This window comes from Bos javanicus, chromosome 4, assembly GCF_032452875.1.
Source record: "Bos javanicus breed banteng chromosome 4, ARS-OSU_banteng_1.0, whole genome shotgun sequence".
Classification (NCBI taxonomy): Eukaryota; Metazoa; Chordata; class Mammalia; order Artiodactyla; family Bovidae; genus Bos; species Bos javanicus.
Genome location: NC_083871.1, coordinates 82257027 through 82276744, shown reverse-complemented (window position 1 = coordinate 82276744; position 19718 = coordinate 82257027). Strand labels below are relative to the sequence as shown.

Genomic DNA, 19718 nt, shown 5'->3' with positions numbered 1-19718 from the left:
TTGGTATGAAGATTAAATGAGGTGACATATGTAGAATATTCTAGTCTATTGCCAGACTGATGCTCTAGAAATGTTAGTTTCTTTCACTGATCCTTTCTTGATTGAATCTTTTCTTCTAAATAAGGCATTTTATCCAACTATCATATTCTAGTCATGAAGTCTGATTCACCAAATCTTGAGGATATTTAGAGATTAATGTAAAATTTCTAGTTTATGCTATTACTTATTCTCTGTGCTGAGAGAGTTCCAGAAAAACATCTACTTCTGCTTTATTGACTATGCCAAAGCCTTTGACTGTGTGGATCACAACAAACTGGAAAATTCTTCAAGAGATAGAAATACCAGACCACCTGACCTGCCTCCTGAGAAATCTGTATGCAGGTCAGGAAGCAATAGTTAGAACTGGACATGGAACAGCAGACTGGTTCCAAATAGGAAAAGGAATACGTCAAGGCTGCATATTGTCACCCTGCTTATTTAACTTCTATGCAGTGTACAACATGAGAAGCGCTGGGCTGGATGAAGCACAAGCTGGAATCAAGATTGCTGGGAGAAATATCAATAACCTCAGATATGCAGATGACACTACCCTTACAGCAAAAAGTGAAGAAGAATTAATGAGCCTCTTGATGAAAGTGAAAGAGGAGAGTGAAAAAGTTGGCTTGAGGCTCAACATTCAGAAAACTAAGATCATGGCATCCGGACCCATCACTTCATGGCAAATAGATGGGGAGACAGTGAAAACAGTGATGAACATTATATTTTGGGGCTCCAAAATCACTGCAGATGGTGACTGCAGCCATGAAATTAAAAGACACTTGCTCGCTGAAAGAAAAGTTATGACCAACCTAGACAGCATATTAAAAAGCAGAGACATTACTTTGCCAGCAAAGGTCCGTCTAGTCAAAGCTTTGGTTTTTCCAGTAGTTATGTATGGATGTGAGTGAACTATAAAGAAAGCTGAGCGCCGAAGAATTGATGCTTTTGAACTGTGGTGTTAGAGAAGACTCTTGAGAGTCCCTTGGACTGCAAGGAGATCCAACTAGCCCATCCTAAATGAAATCAGTCCTGAACATTCATTGGAAGGACTGATGCTGAAGCTGAAACTCCAATATTTTGGCCACCTGATGCGAAGAACTGACTCATTTGAAAAGACGCTGATGCTGGGAATGATTGAAGTCAGGAGGAGAAGGGGACAACAGAGGATGAGATGGTTGGATGGCATCACCAACTCAATGGACATAAGTTTGAATAAACTCTGGGAGTTGGTGATGGACAGGGAAGCCTGGCGTGCTGCAGTCCATGGGGTCACAAAGAGTTGGATAGAACTGAGTGACTGAAATGAACTGAACTGAACCAATTTTCTATGCCATAATTTATAGATATATTAAGGCCAATGAATACTAATGCATTTTGTTCATTCTGAGATACACAGCATTCTCCCTCATATTTTAATGTGACATCTTAAAGGGAAGATTTTAGGATAAAAATTGGGATGTGTCTTATAATCAGTGTCATGTCTTGGTTTAACTGGCAGCTTTTTTTTTTGTTCTTGGTAGAACATATAATATTCATGAATTTTATATCAGTAGCATCCTAGATTTGATGAAATGTGGTATATATTTTTAAATGACTGGACAGCTCTTCTTCCACTCTTTCACCTTTTCACCATTGTAGTTAATGGTTGGCTCTGTTTTCTATTTAAATTCAGAGACTAACTACCATTGTAAAGCCAAATGTAAGCTCGAGAAGTTGAGTTTTTAAAGTATTTGGACTTAAAACTTTGCTATTATCATCTGAGTCCAAGTCATGTTTCGTAGACATATTTGTATAATATGAGCTCTGACACAGATCCAAAAATAAGTTAATATAGCAAATGGAAATCGCTACGCATTTGATCCTGTCATGTAATGGAGTTAAAATAATGCTAAAAACCAATCTGAACAAGTTCTGTGAAGCTTTTGTTCTATTTGACTTTAAGTGGAGCAAAATCTTCAGAACAAGAGGACAACAAAATAATGCTTTGCTAAAAGGATGAAAAAATATGACCTAAATCTATTAGTGATAGAACACTCTATGAATGCACTCAAGTTAATAGCATCTTTTAGCAATAGATACTTTTTCAATTACAGTAATGCTAAGAAATAAATAGGCTAAGTGAGAGAAAAATGGTCAGAGACACATGAATTGGACTAGTTGTTTGACTGTTCGGTTTTTTATAACCAGTTCTCAAGGGGCAGAAATCTAACCAACAATCTATTGATGGGTCATTAATTTGAGTTTCCATATTCTGGATCTACTTCATCTTATTACAGGGGCAGTGTTTTGTTGCCCCAGCTCCAAAGCTTTGGCAGCACTTAGCAATCTGTACAGTGAGTTGTGCAACCTCCTTTTCTTCCTGCCCAATCTTGTGTTGTCATGCTGTCATAGAAGCTCCATTACTGTAAGGGCTTGCTAACTAGGTGTGATGCTACGATTTCATGCAATGTAATTCCTCCGGGGTATTTCCTTCCTGTCCTTTGCTGGGTTCTAAATGACCCCACTTTCACCAATCTTTAGTTGCACGCAAGAATGATCGCAAATGCTGCTACCCTTTTGGAGTATCTGTGTGGAAATGCAGTTTTATTTCAGCTTTAAGGGGTTTAAAATTTTTATTCCCCCTTTTTAAAAGCAGTGCTCTGGCTACTTTTGCAAAGAATGTGCTGTTCTGAGAGTAAATAACTGAAATGGAGAGGCAGACTCTTATCTTCACGGAACCTCACAAATGGAAAAGCAAAGATATGGATATGGAAAGAGAAAGTGTCAGGAAAATTGCCATAAATCACAGAGCGCGGATATTGGGCTACATCTGGCATCAGTTTTGTTGTGTTTTTAAAAGGACAAATACGCTTCCTTTAAGAATGTAGGAGCAACTCTTCCCGCTGTGAACCTTTTCACTGGGAGTCCTCCCACCGGGTTGCACGGGTGAGACGTGCTCCGGGGTTATTACTGTGAGAGAGTGTGTCTCTGGAATGTTTGCTTTCCCTGCATTCTCACCTGTCCCCGCCCAGCTTCCGTGAGAGAGGATGTAACAGTCCACTGCCGAAGTCTGCTAAAAGGTGGGCGTTTTACGTGCAGTTACACTTCAAATGCCACCCAAGGGAATGAAGGAAGGAAGTTGGGGAGGAAGGAAGGGAGGAACGTAGGAGGGAGGGAGGGGAGGAAGAAGGCAGGAAAGGAGTTATAAACTCAAAACCAGTGCTTCTCACACTTTATTGTGAGTATGAATCACCTGGGGATTTTCTTTCAAGGCAGGTTCTGATTCAGGGAGTCTGAGACCCTGGATGGACTGAGACCTGCAGGTCCGCCTTCTTAGCAAGGTCCCAGGAGATACTGATGCTGCTGGTCCAGCGATCACATCTTGAATACAGAGATCCTAAACTAAATGCAGCTGTCTTTTTGCTGATTATGAACATTATTTTAAAGTAGATTGGGATGCTTCTTAGGAACTTGTCAGGATATATCTGGGAACAAATGGGACACAGGAAAGACCTACGGAAGTCACTGGACTTCTCTGGTGGAAGTCGCTCTCCCTCACTGTGTTCCATTTTCTTTTTTCCATCACCCCTCCCAGACCGGGTACCTAGAGGTCTCTGGAGCCGGGGTCCACTAGGTACAGAAGAAAATATCCCCCGAATACAGTTTCTATCACAATGTTGGGATTTATTGTGTTCTGTCTCTCTGGGACATTTCATGTGATTTATAGGGTAGTGTAAGCCTTGGAGTCAGATGGAATTGGGTTCAAATCCCAATTTCAAATTCACTAACTGTGGCCACAGGTGAGTTGCTTAACTGTCTAAACCTCAGTTTCCAGATCTGTGAAAGGGGAATGATAATCCTGTAACACAGGGCTTCTTTGGAGATTTAGTGAGAAAATGTATACAAAATACTAAACAAAGTGTCTGGCCTAAAGTAAGTATTCCATGGATTCTAGCTATTATAAAATATTTGAGCAGTGGAGTAGTCTAGCTGATACAGATGTGGGCTTTCCATCTATCAGATATCCTGGGATATAGTCATGTCTGTGTCACTAACTGGCTTCCAAGGTGGCTCAGAGGTAAAGAATCCACCTAACAATGCAGGAGGCAAGAATTCAATCCCTGGCCCAGGAAGATCCCCTGGAGAAAGAAATGGCATCTCACTCTGGTATTCTTGCCTGGGAAATCCCATGGACAGAGGAACCTGGTGGGCTACAGTCCATGGGCTTGCAAAAGAGTTGGACATGACTTAGTAACTGAACAACAACAACTATCACTAATTAGGTATGTACATAGCAGTGAGTTACCCTCTATAAACCTTAGTATCCTGTACAAATGGACATAATAATCATAAGCACCCTATAGGGTTAGTATAAGGGTTAATGGGTTTCCCAGGTGGCCCAGTGGGTAAAGAATCCGCCTTCAATGCAGGAAATGCACGAGGTGTGGGTTTGATCCTTGGGTGGGGAAAATCCCTGGAGGAGGGCATGGCAACCCATTCCAGTATTCTTGCCTAGAGAATCCAGAGGACAAAGGAGCCTGGCCGGGTACAGTCCATAGAGTCACAAAGAGTCGGACATGACTGAAGTGAATGAGCACACACACATGCACACATAAGGGTTAATGATGCTGCTTATTCGCTCAGTCGTGTTGGACTCTTTGTGGCCTCATGGACTGTAACCCACCAGGTTCCTCTGTCCATGGGATTCTCCAGGGAAGAATACTGGAGAAGGTTGCCATTCCCTCCTCCAGGGGATCTTCCTGACCCAGGGATCAAACCCGGGTCTCCCACATTGCAGGTAGATTCTTTACCATCTGAGCCACCAGGGAAGCCCAAGGGTTAATTATACATATATATGTGTGTAATTAATGTATTACTTGGCACATAGAACTTTATATGTCAAGCAAATTATACCGATATCTCTATAAAATGATCAAGGCAAAATAATTACTTATTCAAAAGAAGAAACATTTTGGGAGTTGGTCAGACATTTCTTATGCCTGGAGGAGTGAAAAGAGAGAACTGCTATGACTCCTCAAATCCTATCAGGTCACCCAGAAGCTCCTGAATGCTTTGGGACAGACCAGTGTCCCTCTGCAACAAAGCAGACACAAGACAAAGGGAGAATGGGAAAAAATGTCCAATGCAATGAGTTTTTCATTAATCTGAATTGCTTCAATTTAAAGGATCTTCCTTTAATCGGAGAATACACCCTTTGGGGTGTGAGAAAGGCTTTAAAATGTGTGTATTATCAGATCATGAGAGTATGTAGCAATTTAAAAAATATTTGTACTTGGCAAAATGAAATGTTGAGATCTTTCTATTCTCACAATCATTAATTGGCTGCTTTAATTGGACTGCCCCGTGAAATCTCAGTCTGGGAAAGTCAACAGTCTGTGATGATCTAATCACCTGCTCTTTGCAGTCACTGTGGATCTAGGGCCATGCGCTTACTGTACTGAGGGTCTCTGAGATCTTGTACCGCATGTGTTATCAGAAGCGACTGCACCCAGAGGCCATCATTTCCAATTGAAGAAATGATTTCTTCCATTGTGGCTCATGGTTAAATCATATTCTGAATGTCAGTTCAGCAGCTTTCTTGCTGCTGAAAGGTTGTGCAGAGTTCAGACCTCTGGAAGGCATGTAGGTCTGGAGAAGAGGGAACCCATACATCATTGTGGTTTCCACCTGACTTCCGTCTGAGCCAGGAGTTTGAGCTCGTGTAACCACGACATAGCTCCCTCTATTTCACCCTCATCTCCTTCTCAGACTTGGGGTCCAAGTATCTACAGGCACACCTTGTTTTATTGTGCTTTAATATGCTTCACAGTCATTGCATTTCTTTACAAATTGAAGATCTATGGCTACCCTGTGTTATCAGATGATGGTCAGCATTTTTATAAGTATTTTAAAATTACAATGTATACATTTCTTAGACTTAATACTATCTCATACTTAATGGGCTACAGTATAGTGTCAGAATAACTTTTATATGCACTGGGAAACCCCCCAAAATTGTGTGAATTGCTTTATTGCATTATTTGCTTTGTTATGGTGGTCTGGAACTGGATCCACAGTGTTCCTAAGGTCTGCCCATCTTGGGGGCTCCTCACCTAAGAACCTTAATATACTGAAAACAGTTTAAAAACTCAATGAGACTTTTGATGGGGCAGGTCTGTAGGTCAGGGTAGCTGCAAGGAAAGCCTTGCAGATATTAGAAACAAACAAAAGTTGCTGTAAGGGCTATTGCAAAAAGAACCATAGCGACTTCTGACCCTTCCACTTGTACTGTGACGATGGCAAGAAAAATAGACTAGTTTCCCTCCCTTCTGCCTCATCTCCACCCTAGCACATGCATGCACGCATGCACACGCACACACAAACACACACACACACACATACACACACTCTTCACATAAGCTTGCACCAAAATTTTAAAGCAAATTATCAGCTTGGACCAGTTCAAGCCTATTTAAGGTTAGTTCTCAGTAATTCATGCATATTTTACCATGGGTATGTAACCCAGGCGACCTTTAAAACTAGGCCAGTGATTCCACCTCAGAGTGTCTTGATCTCATTCCAAGACCCTTGTCATCAAACTTGGAAACTGGTCAGGAGGGGGAAAAATCTGTTTTTTGTTAGTGAAAGTATAACACTGTTAGTAAGATAGGTCCGCAACTGAGAAAATACATCTTCTCTATGATTTCTCCTTTAAGCAATTCATGCCCTGTCTCCCCATTTTAGGGATAGTTACTGAGAACTGATAGAAAACTAAGCAAAATTTTATCTTAATTTTCCACCAAATGGTATATTTACATGGTCATTGATATTAACATGCTGATTTGTGAATTCAGTCTTTTTGGGGGGAGAAAAAAGCCATGTCTAAGTTCCTCTGGGGACACAAACACTCTTATCAGAATTTGCGCTGATTTGGAAAATGGCCCTCAAAGCAGTTGTAAGTTTACATGCAATTTTCAAAATTTAAAGACCTTTGACAAGAAGGTCCCTTGGGCAGGGCCTGCTTCATGGGCCATCAGCCATCGCAGGCACATGCATCTCAGCTCCCAGCAGGGCCCCATGTTTGGAACCTAATGCTCTGAGGTCACCATCTTGAAATTCTTAATAATTTATCTTTGAAATTGTGTTTTGTGGTCAGGTCCAAAGGGACAACAAGAACATGGGTGGGACGCCGGGAAGCTTGGAGCTCTGGGGGTCCAGCCACTATGTCCCCACTTCCCCAGGACACAGCAGTTCTCAGCCACCTGCTCTCTGGCCTGGGTGCCCTGGGAACCCTGAAAGCTGGAGCGTAACTGTTGCCTTCACACTTCTGCCCTTTTTGGCGATCTGGGCTCAGGTGTGGGGAGAGTCATACAATCAACATGCAACTCACCACAATCCAGGTGTCCAATGCATCCCAGTGTGGAGATTGCAATCCCTTGGGTTTACCCATCTGCCATGGACTAAGGCAGCAATCCTGAGGAAGGGGGAGATTGACTTCTCAGCCCCAGGCTAGGGACTTGCCTTTGCATTTGGCATTGAACACCGTAAATTATGTAGGCAGCCCTCCTAAGCACGGAAACAACTCCCTAGATGGACGCTGAAACACAGGATGGACACAACCTTTGTGTCCCGAGGGTCTGTGCCAGGATCCCCTCAGTAGGTTGAGAGCAAGGCCATCATCCCTGAGGCCAGTGCAGTGTTGAGCATGACCCCCTAGTAGTGACCTTGCCAGAGGAAGTGGCCACTTATTGGCAAAAAGGTGTTGAAGTTAGTAAAGCTTCTTAGATCAGGAAAGACATTTTTAAAATGAGACAGATCATTTTCAGGTGTCTTAAAATCTGTTTTTAAACTGTTTCAGCACATGTTGATACACATCTTCTTCATTTTAGGAACCACACACCTAAACACCAACATACCTATATACATACATACATAGGAGCATACATACATTCCAAGCCCAGAGCTGGCCTGCAGCAGACACAAAGGTGAGTGAGAAAGAGTGTTTGCCCTGAAAGAATCTATACTCTTGTAGAGACAGCAGTGCTCAGGGATAATACGTACCCCAAAGCTCTCCACAGGCCAACAGTGTGTTGTGGAATTTTGCTTAAGTATATTTGATGACTGTCTCTTTTTTCATCTCTTTTCTGAGAGGAAGCATTTACAGAAATTGAGAACTTTATTGGCCTGGATATCACAGGAGTTCAGCTCTGTTTTTATGAGATGGATGTGAAAATAAATGGTAAAAATTGTTGAACAAAGACTGAAGGGAGATTTAGGAAATTTTGAGAGGGAAAAAATGTCTGTAAAGGTTTCCAGAGCACATATGGAGTAAGTCTACATGGAGGACTGAAGCAATTATTGAATAACTTTGATAGATATTACAAAAGCATCTTCAGATAGTCAAGTCCAAATAAGGGATTTGTAGGGTTTCTTGTTCTCCTTTACCTGGATATCTTGAATCTCTGTTTAACTTTTCATGCTTTTGTACAGCCTTTACATAAATATAGCTTTTAAAACCATCAAGGATCTAGACCCCTCACTCAAAGATAACTGAATTTCCTACCACCAAAGGCCAGATAAGTCACCTGCTAACAGACTAAAGGGATCCATTCTTCCCATTAATGTCATGGACATTTACTGTTCTCCTTGCCTCCCTCAGTGGGTGAAGTTACAAGTACTTGACAACAGAACTTGCAAAAATGCACAAACCCTGTGTGAATTAATAAATGTTAGATTTTTCAAGTGCAGCTTATTACTTTAGAGTCTCCAGGTCCACTGGGGATCTGTATAGTGTTCTGGACATAAATACATGTGTGACGAGTATCCTAAAGAAAACTTGACAGGCAATAAAAAAAATTGCAGACAGTAGCAATGGCTCTGGAAAGGTGTTTATAGACAACCTCCGCTCCCTTTTGGCATTTAGGAATCTTGAAGAAATTGAAAGAAAGGGAAGTTTAATTTTGAGGGGGCTTCTGCCCTGCTTAGCTGAGTTCACATGCCCAACATGAAATAATAATGCATTCAACCACCCATCTTATAACAAGCAACTTCTGCATCACCTCACTCCCTGGTGAAAACAGCAGACAATGGGCAGGAAAGGTATAAATGCCAGAAAAAGCTAAGGGATCCCTGTGACCTTCGTGTGATTATGTTTATGCTAATGCATCACAGACAGAAACCCAAACTCTCCCTCTGAAGAACCTGATTCATTAAAAATGCATTGGTCATTAGCCAGGGAATCTCATAAACTGACTGTTCGAGGGATGGCCGAGGAGAAAGTGGAACTGGTGTATTCTGATGAGCCACTCAAACATGCAACTCTGTTTTCTCCTCCATCTGCTCCTTTATTCTGGAGCGCACATCTGTTTTACTCTTAGAATTGCTAAGACGTACTAAGTCTTGTTTGCCTCAATTAATAAAAATCATTATACAAAACAGTCTTTTTTTTTTTTAATTTGCAAAAGCGAAGCTAAATTGCTATAAGGAATGCAGTGATGGTCATTCAGGAACTCTGACCTTGACTTGGGGGCGGGGAGGCATGCAACTTTTGAGACTCCTTCAATCCAGAAGGTACTAAAGAGGTATCACCTTCCCCCTCCCCAGTTCTGTGGATGGCCAGGCCCTCCAGAGCAGAAAGAGCAGCCAGCAGCTTTGCAGATATTAGATACAAGACCAATACTGGAAAGGTAGTGTTAAATGAACCAATGCTCTGATAAGCAGGCATCCTAATGATTAAAATTAAGTTTTATTGTGGTATTTCAGCCAAACTCCTGATCAGTCTTTCAGTGTCTCCAACATTTATGACTTATCCTTTCCTTGGCAGACTTCTATCAGGGATCCCTGTATTTAGAGAAGTGACTCCTATTATATAGCTATTTTATTTTATTTCCTGATCATCTTATTATTTTTAACTTTAGGTACTCAAAAATTAAAGCCCATTAATATATTTTGACAATGGAAAAAAAAACTGAATGAAGACCCCAAACTGTAAATGTTATAGGAGACTAATTCATTTGCTTTTCAGTCAACAACATTCATTAATTGCATCTGATAAAGCTACAAAAGAAATAAGAAATAGAATATAGCTATTTTAAATTTTATGTTATGATCCCTTTTAAAATCAGGTTTTAGACTCCTTGAGGTACCTATGAACATTATAAAATAGGTGCATCTGACATGGATTGTCCCCTTGCTAAGCTGGAATGCCACCAGGGTTGCAATGGAGGAATGCTTCAGCTGAAGGAACTTGGAGGGCCAAGGGGGTAATGCTGGCTGATGACCCATCTGCTGTTGTAAAACTGATTGTACGTGACATCCTCAGCACAGAGAGATTCAGACTTGTCTGGACAGCATCTGAGCCACTGTGTATTCCCATGGTCTTCTATCACCAGTGGAGTTTTATAAAAATGTACACACTGGCCACCTCTTAGACAGTCTGTCAGTAGGCTTATGAAGGATGTATTCAGGAATCTCCACAGAGAATTCTGATTCACGGGCCTCGGTAAGAACTTTTGATCTAAGCTATGGTCTTGGTGAGAATTTGGGAGCAAATAGCCAATATCTTTGTGCCCTATTACCTGGTCATGTTACCGTGGACCAAAGGAAGCATTATTGATGAACATCTCACTTCGTAGGCTCTTACAGACCTGACCATTTAGTTCAGATCCAAACATTTATCAAGTGGTACAGAGCATACAGGTAGGGTGGGGTGTGAGTCAATGGGGACAGCACACGTAGGCATGGGAGTATGTATTGAGTTGACTTGGGGCAAGAAGATATGATGGGCAAATTAAATAACATTAAATATTGTATTGAATATAAATTAAATCTTATAACTAGTCAAGAGAAATAACAATTTTATGACAAACATGCACTTTTCTAAGATATTTACAAATATATGTGCTCATTTAATTATCACCATAGCAACCCTATGAAAGACATAGAATTATTTCCCCAGGTTTTTGCAAGAAGAAACTGGTGTATACACATGAAGAAACTGGAAAATCGGCCAAGTTCACACAGATAGTTAACTGGCCAGGCTAAATCTCAACCCAAGTAGAGTTTCAAATTTAAGAGTCCTTGCTTTTAACCTGTCCACCAAACTGCTTTTAATATCTAAACTAGAATAAATAATTGATAAGGAACTACTGTATAGCACAGGGAACTCTGCTCAATACTCTATACTCCAATAAAATTAAACAAGCAAAAAACAAAACAAAAATTGGAATTGTGATTGAATTTACCAAGAAGCTAATAATTTAGAGATATTTCCAAAATTGATGCTAAACAAGAGTAACTAGTGAAGTGGATGCCCATACCTGTTTTAAAGGAATTAAACCAGTTCCCAATTAAAAGCCAAACCTCTGTTTCCATTGAGTGAGTATTCAATCAATGTGAATGATACCTACATTAAGAGCTGGACATAAAGCATTAAACCAGCGAACACAGTCCTTGCCCTTCTAGATCTCACAGTTCCTGCCTGAAAAGTCTAGACTATTAAATTCAGAACAGGCCACAGAGAGCTTTCTGTGCTTCTTTGATCTCCAGAGAGGTAGCATATTTCCTGGGACTGTGATCAGGAGTAACCTGCCCGACCCATTTAAGTTCACGTTTTCATATCTGTGCCCATATCTAACCTCAAATTCTCTGCTAACTTACAGCTGAGCCCTGCTTCAAATCTCTCTGAAACCCTTAGCCAATGTCATTTATTCAATCTGACTGCTGTATCCCCTCTCCAACTTCTGAGAAGGCCCCTGATTTGGGAGCTGCCTTACGACCCAGACTGATTAGTTTATGGTCCTGCAAGGTTGTGCGTGATACATACGTTTGGGGGAAATGAAGATGCGCATTAAGGAGAAACATTACTTTTTGATCCAGGCAGAAGAGCATACATAATCTTCTCTAGAGCCTATGAAAGACTTCATTTTACACATGAAATTGTGTGGAATTGCCCTGGACCGCACTGAACATGGTTTTTGAGAATAACCAGCCTCAAAACAAGCTGCTGTGCGCTGGTGAGAGCCTCCAGCAACAGAGAATAAAATGTAAGCAAATGTAATCTGTGTCAAGTTATGGGTAACAAAGACACCATCTTGTGACACTGTGCCTGAATGGGACAGATCTCAAACATTACATGATGTGGCATTAGAAACAGAATCAAAGAGTGGTCCCAGTACTGATGAAAGAAGTATGAGACAGAAGGGCCTGGCACAGTATAGAAAAAATTTTAAATTAAGATATATGTATTTTGGGGAATGTGGTTTAAGAGAGTTTAATGTGAAAGCATAAAGATATGTTGAGGTCATTACTGCAAAATAAAAACGAGGCATGTGTTTGCAGATAACTTGAGCTAAAGATATAAAGAAAGAAACATACCTACATCATGATCATGATATGATCAATATCAACATGATCAACATCAGCTATCATTCCTATTTTCATCCAAAAGTCCTGCAGGCAATCATTGCTCCTTTCTGAAAATGAGATAGTTCGAGCATTCCAACAGGAGAATGAATCAATGGCTGAGGTTTGTTCCCTCCTTACTCAAGATATGTATGTTTAAATTGTGTACACAGATTTTTCTGTTTTCCTGTGCATTGTAAAACTTCCTTCTTACAGTTAGATGTAAAAATCCACGTCAGGAAAATATAAAGAACAAATCAATTTTTAAAAGCATCTTCATAAAAAGCATCAAAGGTTTTTAACCATTTGAGAATTTACCTAATTGATCATCACTAGATATCTGGTTAGCTTTATAAAAGAAGATAAAGCTCTACGGAAAATTTGAAGGCAAAATAGGACTTGAGTGTATAAGAACTGAAGTTGTGAGATTTACACTGCATAATGCACCTCCCAGTTTAAAGTGCCCTGCTACCCAAGCATAATAAATAAATCACATATAAAAAATTTAGAAGAAAGGTCTCCTGCACATTATGGGAAAATTGTGGGCATCTTATGACGGGTCATCTTACCCTTGTTATTAAATGACAGCAATCATTAAAATGCCAAACATATTTTGACAGAATTCACTTTATAAAATGTCAGCAAGTCTGTGTTTTTATTAGTTTGTTCCAAATCAATTTAGAAATTTCAATAGAATGCTTGTAAGTATTCCCCAAGCAATGTCCATTCCTGACTTTCTGCACACAAAAAAAATATTACAAATTAATCAGATTTTCAGATTTCTGCATAATGGATTTGCACATTTATTGCTTAATCCTATTATAAAATGCTGTTATGATTGACACATGGCTGTGGAGATAGAAGTCAATTGAATAATATGTAGCAGTCAATTTTATTTGTAGCTTAATGCGCTGAAGTATTTTTTTCCCCATTTCCATTATTTATAAGTCTGTCCCTTTGGAGAATATATAGAAGAATTCATTTTAAATGAGCCAATAACACCTTCTTTAAAATTTATAAGTGTGACAGAATCATATCTTTTCTTCTTGGTCATCCATGGCCTGCCAGTAAACAGGGCTTGAATTGTCTTCCACTTGCTATTCATATGACAAACATCAGAAAAGAGGATCTTGTTAAGGATGGCTTGGAATTGGATTTCAACCACCAAGAAAACAAAAGCTTCCAACTAAGAACCCTAAAAAATGGCTGCTAGCTTTATTTATTTATTTACTTGTTCATTTATTCCTGTATTTATTGTTATAGCCACTACATCACATTCTTTGGTTGGTCCTGAAAAAGAGCATATAAGCATATACTCAGAGAAGATTTAAGAAGATTTGAAAGATCTGCTATTTTGATTGAATTTTGTTTCCCATGCTTTAGCATCCAACAGGATTCTAGCAAAACAAATATGTTATGTTCTAGGCTCACCACAGTGGGGATCCTTGAGGGTAGGGTGATGGTCAGTTAGCACAGAGGAAATTTGCTTAAGGAGACACATGAACTTTTTAGGACCTAACTGCCACCACAAGAACCTTCTGTACAGCAGTATCTTGTAATAACCTATAAGGCAAAAGAACATATATATACATGTGTGTATATATATATATATCTATATATATATCTGAATCACTGTTCTGTACACCTGAAATTAATACAACATTGTGAATCAACTATAATTCAATTAAAAAAAGGAAAAGCTCTTGTTTTCTGGAAAATGTATCCATGAGATTCAATGTCTGAAATATGTATGGAGAAAGAGCTTAAGGGTATGAAGCCATGTTAAGGGATAATATAGATGTGCTTGGTCATGTCTGAGATCAGGCTTTCCCTGGCTTTGGGAAATTAGATTAGGTGTTGCCCGCCTGTGCATAAAGGATGCGGTTTCGCACACAGGGGCCGCGTTGGCACACCCCCTGCAAGCTGATGTATAATGCAAGCCTATTAGCACGACGGATGATGGTGTCATTTTCTCTGCTGTCACGGCCGGCCTTGTCCCTCCTGGAATGACTTTGTCCATCCCGAATGTCCGTTAGCATAATGTATGCAGTTGACAAGTGATTTGAGCTCTGGAGCTATTGATAAAGCACTCTGGCATATCATCTGTGCCTTAATGTTATGTGACATCACAGGAAAATGGGGTCATGTGAAGTTCCCAGGGTGGATTTTATATTAAGGGCGCACTTCTCTTTTGAATTCCAGGGGCCAGAGGAAACCCAGCACTGTCAGACCCAGGCACTCCTGAACATCAGGCCAGTCAGACCCACCCCCCTTTCCCAGTTGGACCACAGGTCAGTATCTTTCAACTGCTGCATTTGGCTGCATTTCCGATGGTTTAACCATATAAGTAACCAAACAAATAAAATAAGAATGAGTTAAAACCAATTAACTCCAACAGAGCAAAGATGGTGATAAATTTTTGTATGGGAAGCTGTATGACTACATTATTTATGAAATACCATCAAGAAAAAAGAATGTGTTAGCAGAACTCTTCTCTTTTTCAAGGGAATCTTGATTTTAATCATTTGGAAACTTTTTTTCCTTAAAACCCACTACAGTTGTACTGTGGGTTACCATTCAGTTTTCTGGAAAGTAAAACTTTAATGACTGGAGTGTGAAGAAAATTAAGTTATTTCAACCTTACCATAGCCGTTTTTTGAAATACAAGACATGATTTAATATAAAAAAGTTAATGCAATTTTAATGCAAGTTCAGCTTATTGGGTTTGACAATATTGTACATCACATATAGCTCCTGCATTAATAAAGAAATACATTCATTATTTTTTAAAGTCCAATATTTGTTTTTTGCCGCCTGGTGTGGTTATATGAAGATGTAGAACGCAATTATAAAAGGCTGGGCATTTTTTTAAAAAAATCTCTGTCCTTTAGTGTGAAGCTCTCAGAGTTCACCCACTTTTATGGAAAAAGAAGCTGATCCTTGAGCCTTTCTCCCTCTTTGGCTGTGATAGTTTTTCCTGAAAATGAGTCACTTTCAGCATTTTGGGGCTCATCAGTCCAAGAAAAGCTTGAAAACCCACGTTTAGAGCTTAAGTTGGTCTTGATTTTCTTATTCCAGCTGCCATCACATCTCCCTGTGGCCTCAGATTCCAACATCCATCTCAGAGCATGGATACCTCTGTGCTCCAGACAGAAAGCCTGGGGAGATGCCTGAACTCTGATGGAGCCCAGAGAGAATTTTACTGGGCGTCTCAGAAACTAACTTCTTTTGGTCATGCCCTTTCTAATTTCATGCTTGTGACATTGTGTGTGTGTGTGTGTGTGTGTGTGTGTATGAACATACCAAGTGTAACAACTTTAAGGCCTCAGGTTAGAAACAGAGCACAACACACCCAGTGAGAAGCGAGAGACACTGGGACAAGCTAAGAGTACATGCCCTGCTGTAATCCCATGAACTCAATTTTTAAAAATGCTACAGGCTGCATCAACCAAATCTGTGGCCTGTACACAGTCTGATACTGCCTGTTTGCCTACCCTCTCATCCTGATATTACTATTGGCAGCGATATGACACCAGCAATCTGAAGATCAGCTTATCATTTTGTACTTATTCCTAAAAAAATGTTTATTTTGTCTTTTAGTGTAACTTTTAAAGAGAGGCACAGCTACTTTGTGAGAATTTAGCGAAGTCTAGCAGATGTATTAGGTACTAGTCCCGTGGAGTTCAGAGGAGTGGTTCTAAAACCAGGGTGCATGGTGTTCCAGTGCTTCTTCAGAGGGCTCTCTGGAAGGGCTCTTGAGGGGTGACTTTAGGGAATAACCAGAAAGTGGGCCCAGCTCTCCCCACCATGCTTGAGATAAAGCCACCCCACTTCTCCAAATCTGTTCTGTGTGGAGAAGGGAGTGAGGTATGGGCTCTGGAATATCCTGGCTGGATCTGAAACCCCCGACCCCACTTCTCTGAGTATGTAACTTTGAGCATGTTACTAACTCTCATATGTCATTGGTAGGACATCAGAGTTAATATATGTTAGAATCATGTCTGGCTATTATGCATTGGGCTTTGTACTATGCTTACCTTTTACTTTATAGAATCATACTGCATTAAAAACAAAAAAGTTGAAACTCCCCAATGAGAGTTTTTTATTGGTTCCTCTAGAAGAAAAATGAGCATGGAATTAGGTCCATTGCTCCTTCAGGGGTGCAATGGAAGTCCCATGTATCACCCTCTGGTTATCTGGTCTGGTTGCTCAAGGAGTCTTTCCTACTCATCAGTCATCCTGAAGAGCCGCACCTGTGCTCACACCTGAGCTCAGATACATCTGGTGCTGAGAATTCCACACCTGTGCAGCTGCCTTGCCATGTCAAACAATGGCTGTTGGATAAGTAGTGGATATAAATATGTTTTTAGTGTTGTTTTAACTGGACAAAGAATATTAGCATAATAGCCAAAGAAATTTTTTAAAGCTTTTAAAATTTATCCTCATCAAATGTCTTTGTTTTCCTATATTCCTTTTTAGATCTTGTCATTATACATGTGTAATGTGTAATTTTACCATTTTAGTAGCGATTTATTAATCATTTACTTAATTATTATCCAGTTAATTTTATATATTCTCATAAATATTTTCTATTTTTCTAGAGATGTCAGATGACCCATTTTAAAGACTACGTAATATCTTAACATGTTTAGTACTGTAACAAACTTTTTCAACATTTATGTATTTTTAAATGTAATGTGTATTTTCATTTATCTTTTTTAAAAAATTATTTCTTCAGAAATATATCCCAGGAATATTTTCTGAGTCAAAAGAGGATGAATATTTTTGTAGCTCTTGATACAGATTTTCAAACTGCTTTCCAAAAGGCTTATGCCAGTCCACATGTCCTAAATCCATACAGTGATGTCACTATAGATTTACCAGCTTTGGGTAAATCTTTTGCATTTTTTGCTAATGTAATAAATGAAAATAATATTTCATTGCTCTTTTTGAATCAACAAATTCCACTGATTCTAATGAGTTCTTTTTGAAACAACAGAATAAGTTAACAGAGAGTTTCAGATATATAAGAGTAGGGTTCATTGGAAGAAAATATGTAAGTGAAATTCACTTAAAGAATAATATATAAATGTAGAGTATTACTTTGAAATATATTTGTGCTTTCCAAACCAAATAAAAGTTTCCAAAAAATTAATGAAATACAATTTCGATTTTTTTTCTACAAGTCACTCATTTTCTCTGGAATAGGACTTGTTTCTTTGCTACTTGTTCAGGAACTTTCTGATGGAGCTTAAGTGGAAGAAAAATGCTCTAAAAGCCCATATCTTAGTTCCACTGGAAAGTGAGCTGGGATTGTCTGTTCCCTTGCAGCCACTTCTGACAGCACAGCAGTTAGCCTCTGCAGTTGCTGGTGTGATGCCCGGAGGCACGCCGGCCCTCAACCAGCCTATCCTCATCCCCTTCAACATGGCCGGACAGCTCGGGGGGCAGCAAGGACTGGTCCTCACACTGCCTACTGCGAATCTCACCAACATCCAAGGGCTGGTAGCAGCAGCTGCAGCCGGAGGCATTATGACTCTGCCATTGCAAAATCTACAAGGTAACCCACTGTGTCTCTGTGTCCTATAGGGTGTTATCCACTGACCCCTGTTCTCTATAGTGGACAAGTGCTCTGAATGTTGAATGTGGTTTAAAGTTGCTTTCACCATAAAGGCAATGGAAGGTTTATGTAGGAAGCAAAGTTTCAGGGTGTCTGTGAATCCTGAGTTTGCTCAAGTCATGGGCTGTATCAGTCTTTATGTTTTAATATTGATTTGAGTCTTTTCAGGGCTTCTGGAAGCATTTATGAGCAATCATTGAATGACACATCAAAAACTTAGATGTCAGATGATTGTGTCATTATTTGAGGACTTGAAATATAATCTCATGAGTTCTTCAATTTAGCCACCTGCAAAGAAAGGTTAGACATTACTTGTGTGTGAAGTATTTAGAACATCTCAAATAAAAGGTATCATTTGGAATAATTAACTTATTTTTCTTAATATATTTTAGTTATAATTATTAAATAAAAATTATGTTATTTGAGATCATATTTTATAATAGGGAAAACAGACATATAGAGAACTCTTATATAATCATGAGCATATAATAAGAATTGAACTCCAACTTTACTCAGGATGAGTAGTTCTCTTGATAGCATGAAAGTTTTTATTTTTCATTAGAAGATTTGGTAACACTGACTGATAGACTGATTTACAAAAGACTGTCAGAGGAAGAACTGTTATGATGAAAAATAGCTTGAATATGATGACGATGCCTAAAAAGGAGAAAACAAATTTATTTTGGACCGGTCAAAGAAGGTTGCTTTCTCCACTAATACAAATGTTGGCAAATTTTTTTTTTTTCAGAGTGAGACTTTGGTTGGGCAAGTTATCAGAATAATGATATAAAGTACTTTTTTAGTTGGTCAAAAGTCAGGGCTTCTGTTTTCTCCATTGGTATAAATGTTAGCAATTGAATTTTTTATGGAGTGAGAGTTTGGTTGAGCAAGTTATCAGAATAACAAATTTAAAGTACTTTTTGTAGCTCAAAAGTCAGGGCCCCTTAAAACCTATTAAATTAGTCAGAGTGTCAGTCCATAGATTAAGGAACAGACCAAGTAAGACCTGGTTAACTCTTGACCCAAACTTCTTTACACACTCTATGTTTTAGTGTCCCACCCATTGTGGCCACTTTTTGACTTTCACTTTAATGTTTAAAACAAAGTCTCTCTTATACCATTAAATTGTGCCAAGAAACCTGCCGTTCATAAATCATGCATGTTCAGGACACGCTAATGCACAAACTTTGCTTGTTTCAAATTTGAGAGTGCCTGGGAAGCCAGGATCTCAAGATTAAGCAAATAAGGCAGGAATAAACAAGGTGAAAGCTAAAGCAACAAAGTGTAGGGAGAGGCTTTTTAATGTAGGTGGATGATGAAAACTTAATGAAGAAACGGGCATTATCAAAATGCAATCTTCCATTTGGAACATTTGCGCTTATGGGAATATTGAATATTATAAATAAACATAAGCTCACGGAGTTCCTAGGTCATGAATTAATCTTGTTTGGTTAAAGTGGATGCCAAAGACAGAGTCTAAAAAGGCCAGCCTTTTTGTATCTTTATTATGATTTGGTGTTCTTAGGATTTTAGTGCCTGATTATTTTTAAGGGTTCAGTATGAGTGACTGGTCCAGTGTGGACTCCCGTCAAGATTTCCCCCTGTCTCTCTTTTTAATTATTCAATTTAGTATTAGCTTTTAGTTTGGAATTTGGTTCTTTGGAATTTGGCACCTTTG

At 39.3% G+C, this 19718-nt stretch overlaps 1 protein-coding gene across 1 annotated transcript in view; it reads left to right on the top strand.

The window, feature by feature from the left end:
* The window catches only part of POU6F2 (POU class 6 homeobox 2), a 389805-nt gene that overhangs the window by 107006 nt on the left and 263081 nt on the right, over window positions 1-19718 (top strand). The window contains exons 2-3 of the mRNA XM_061414518.1: window positions 14623-14711; window positions 17752-17980. Of these exons, the coding sequence (XP_061270502.1) occupies window positions 14623-14711; window positions 17752-17980 (318 nt within the window). The remainder of the gene's footprint in view (window positions 1-14622; window positions 14712-17751; window positions 17981-19718) is intronic.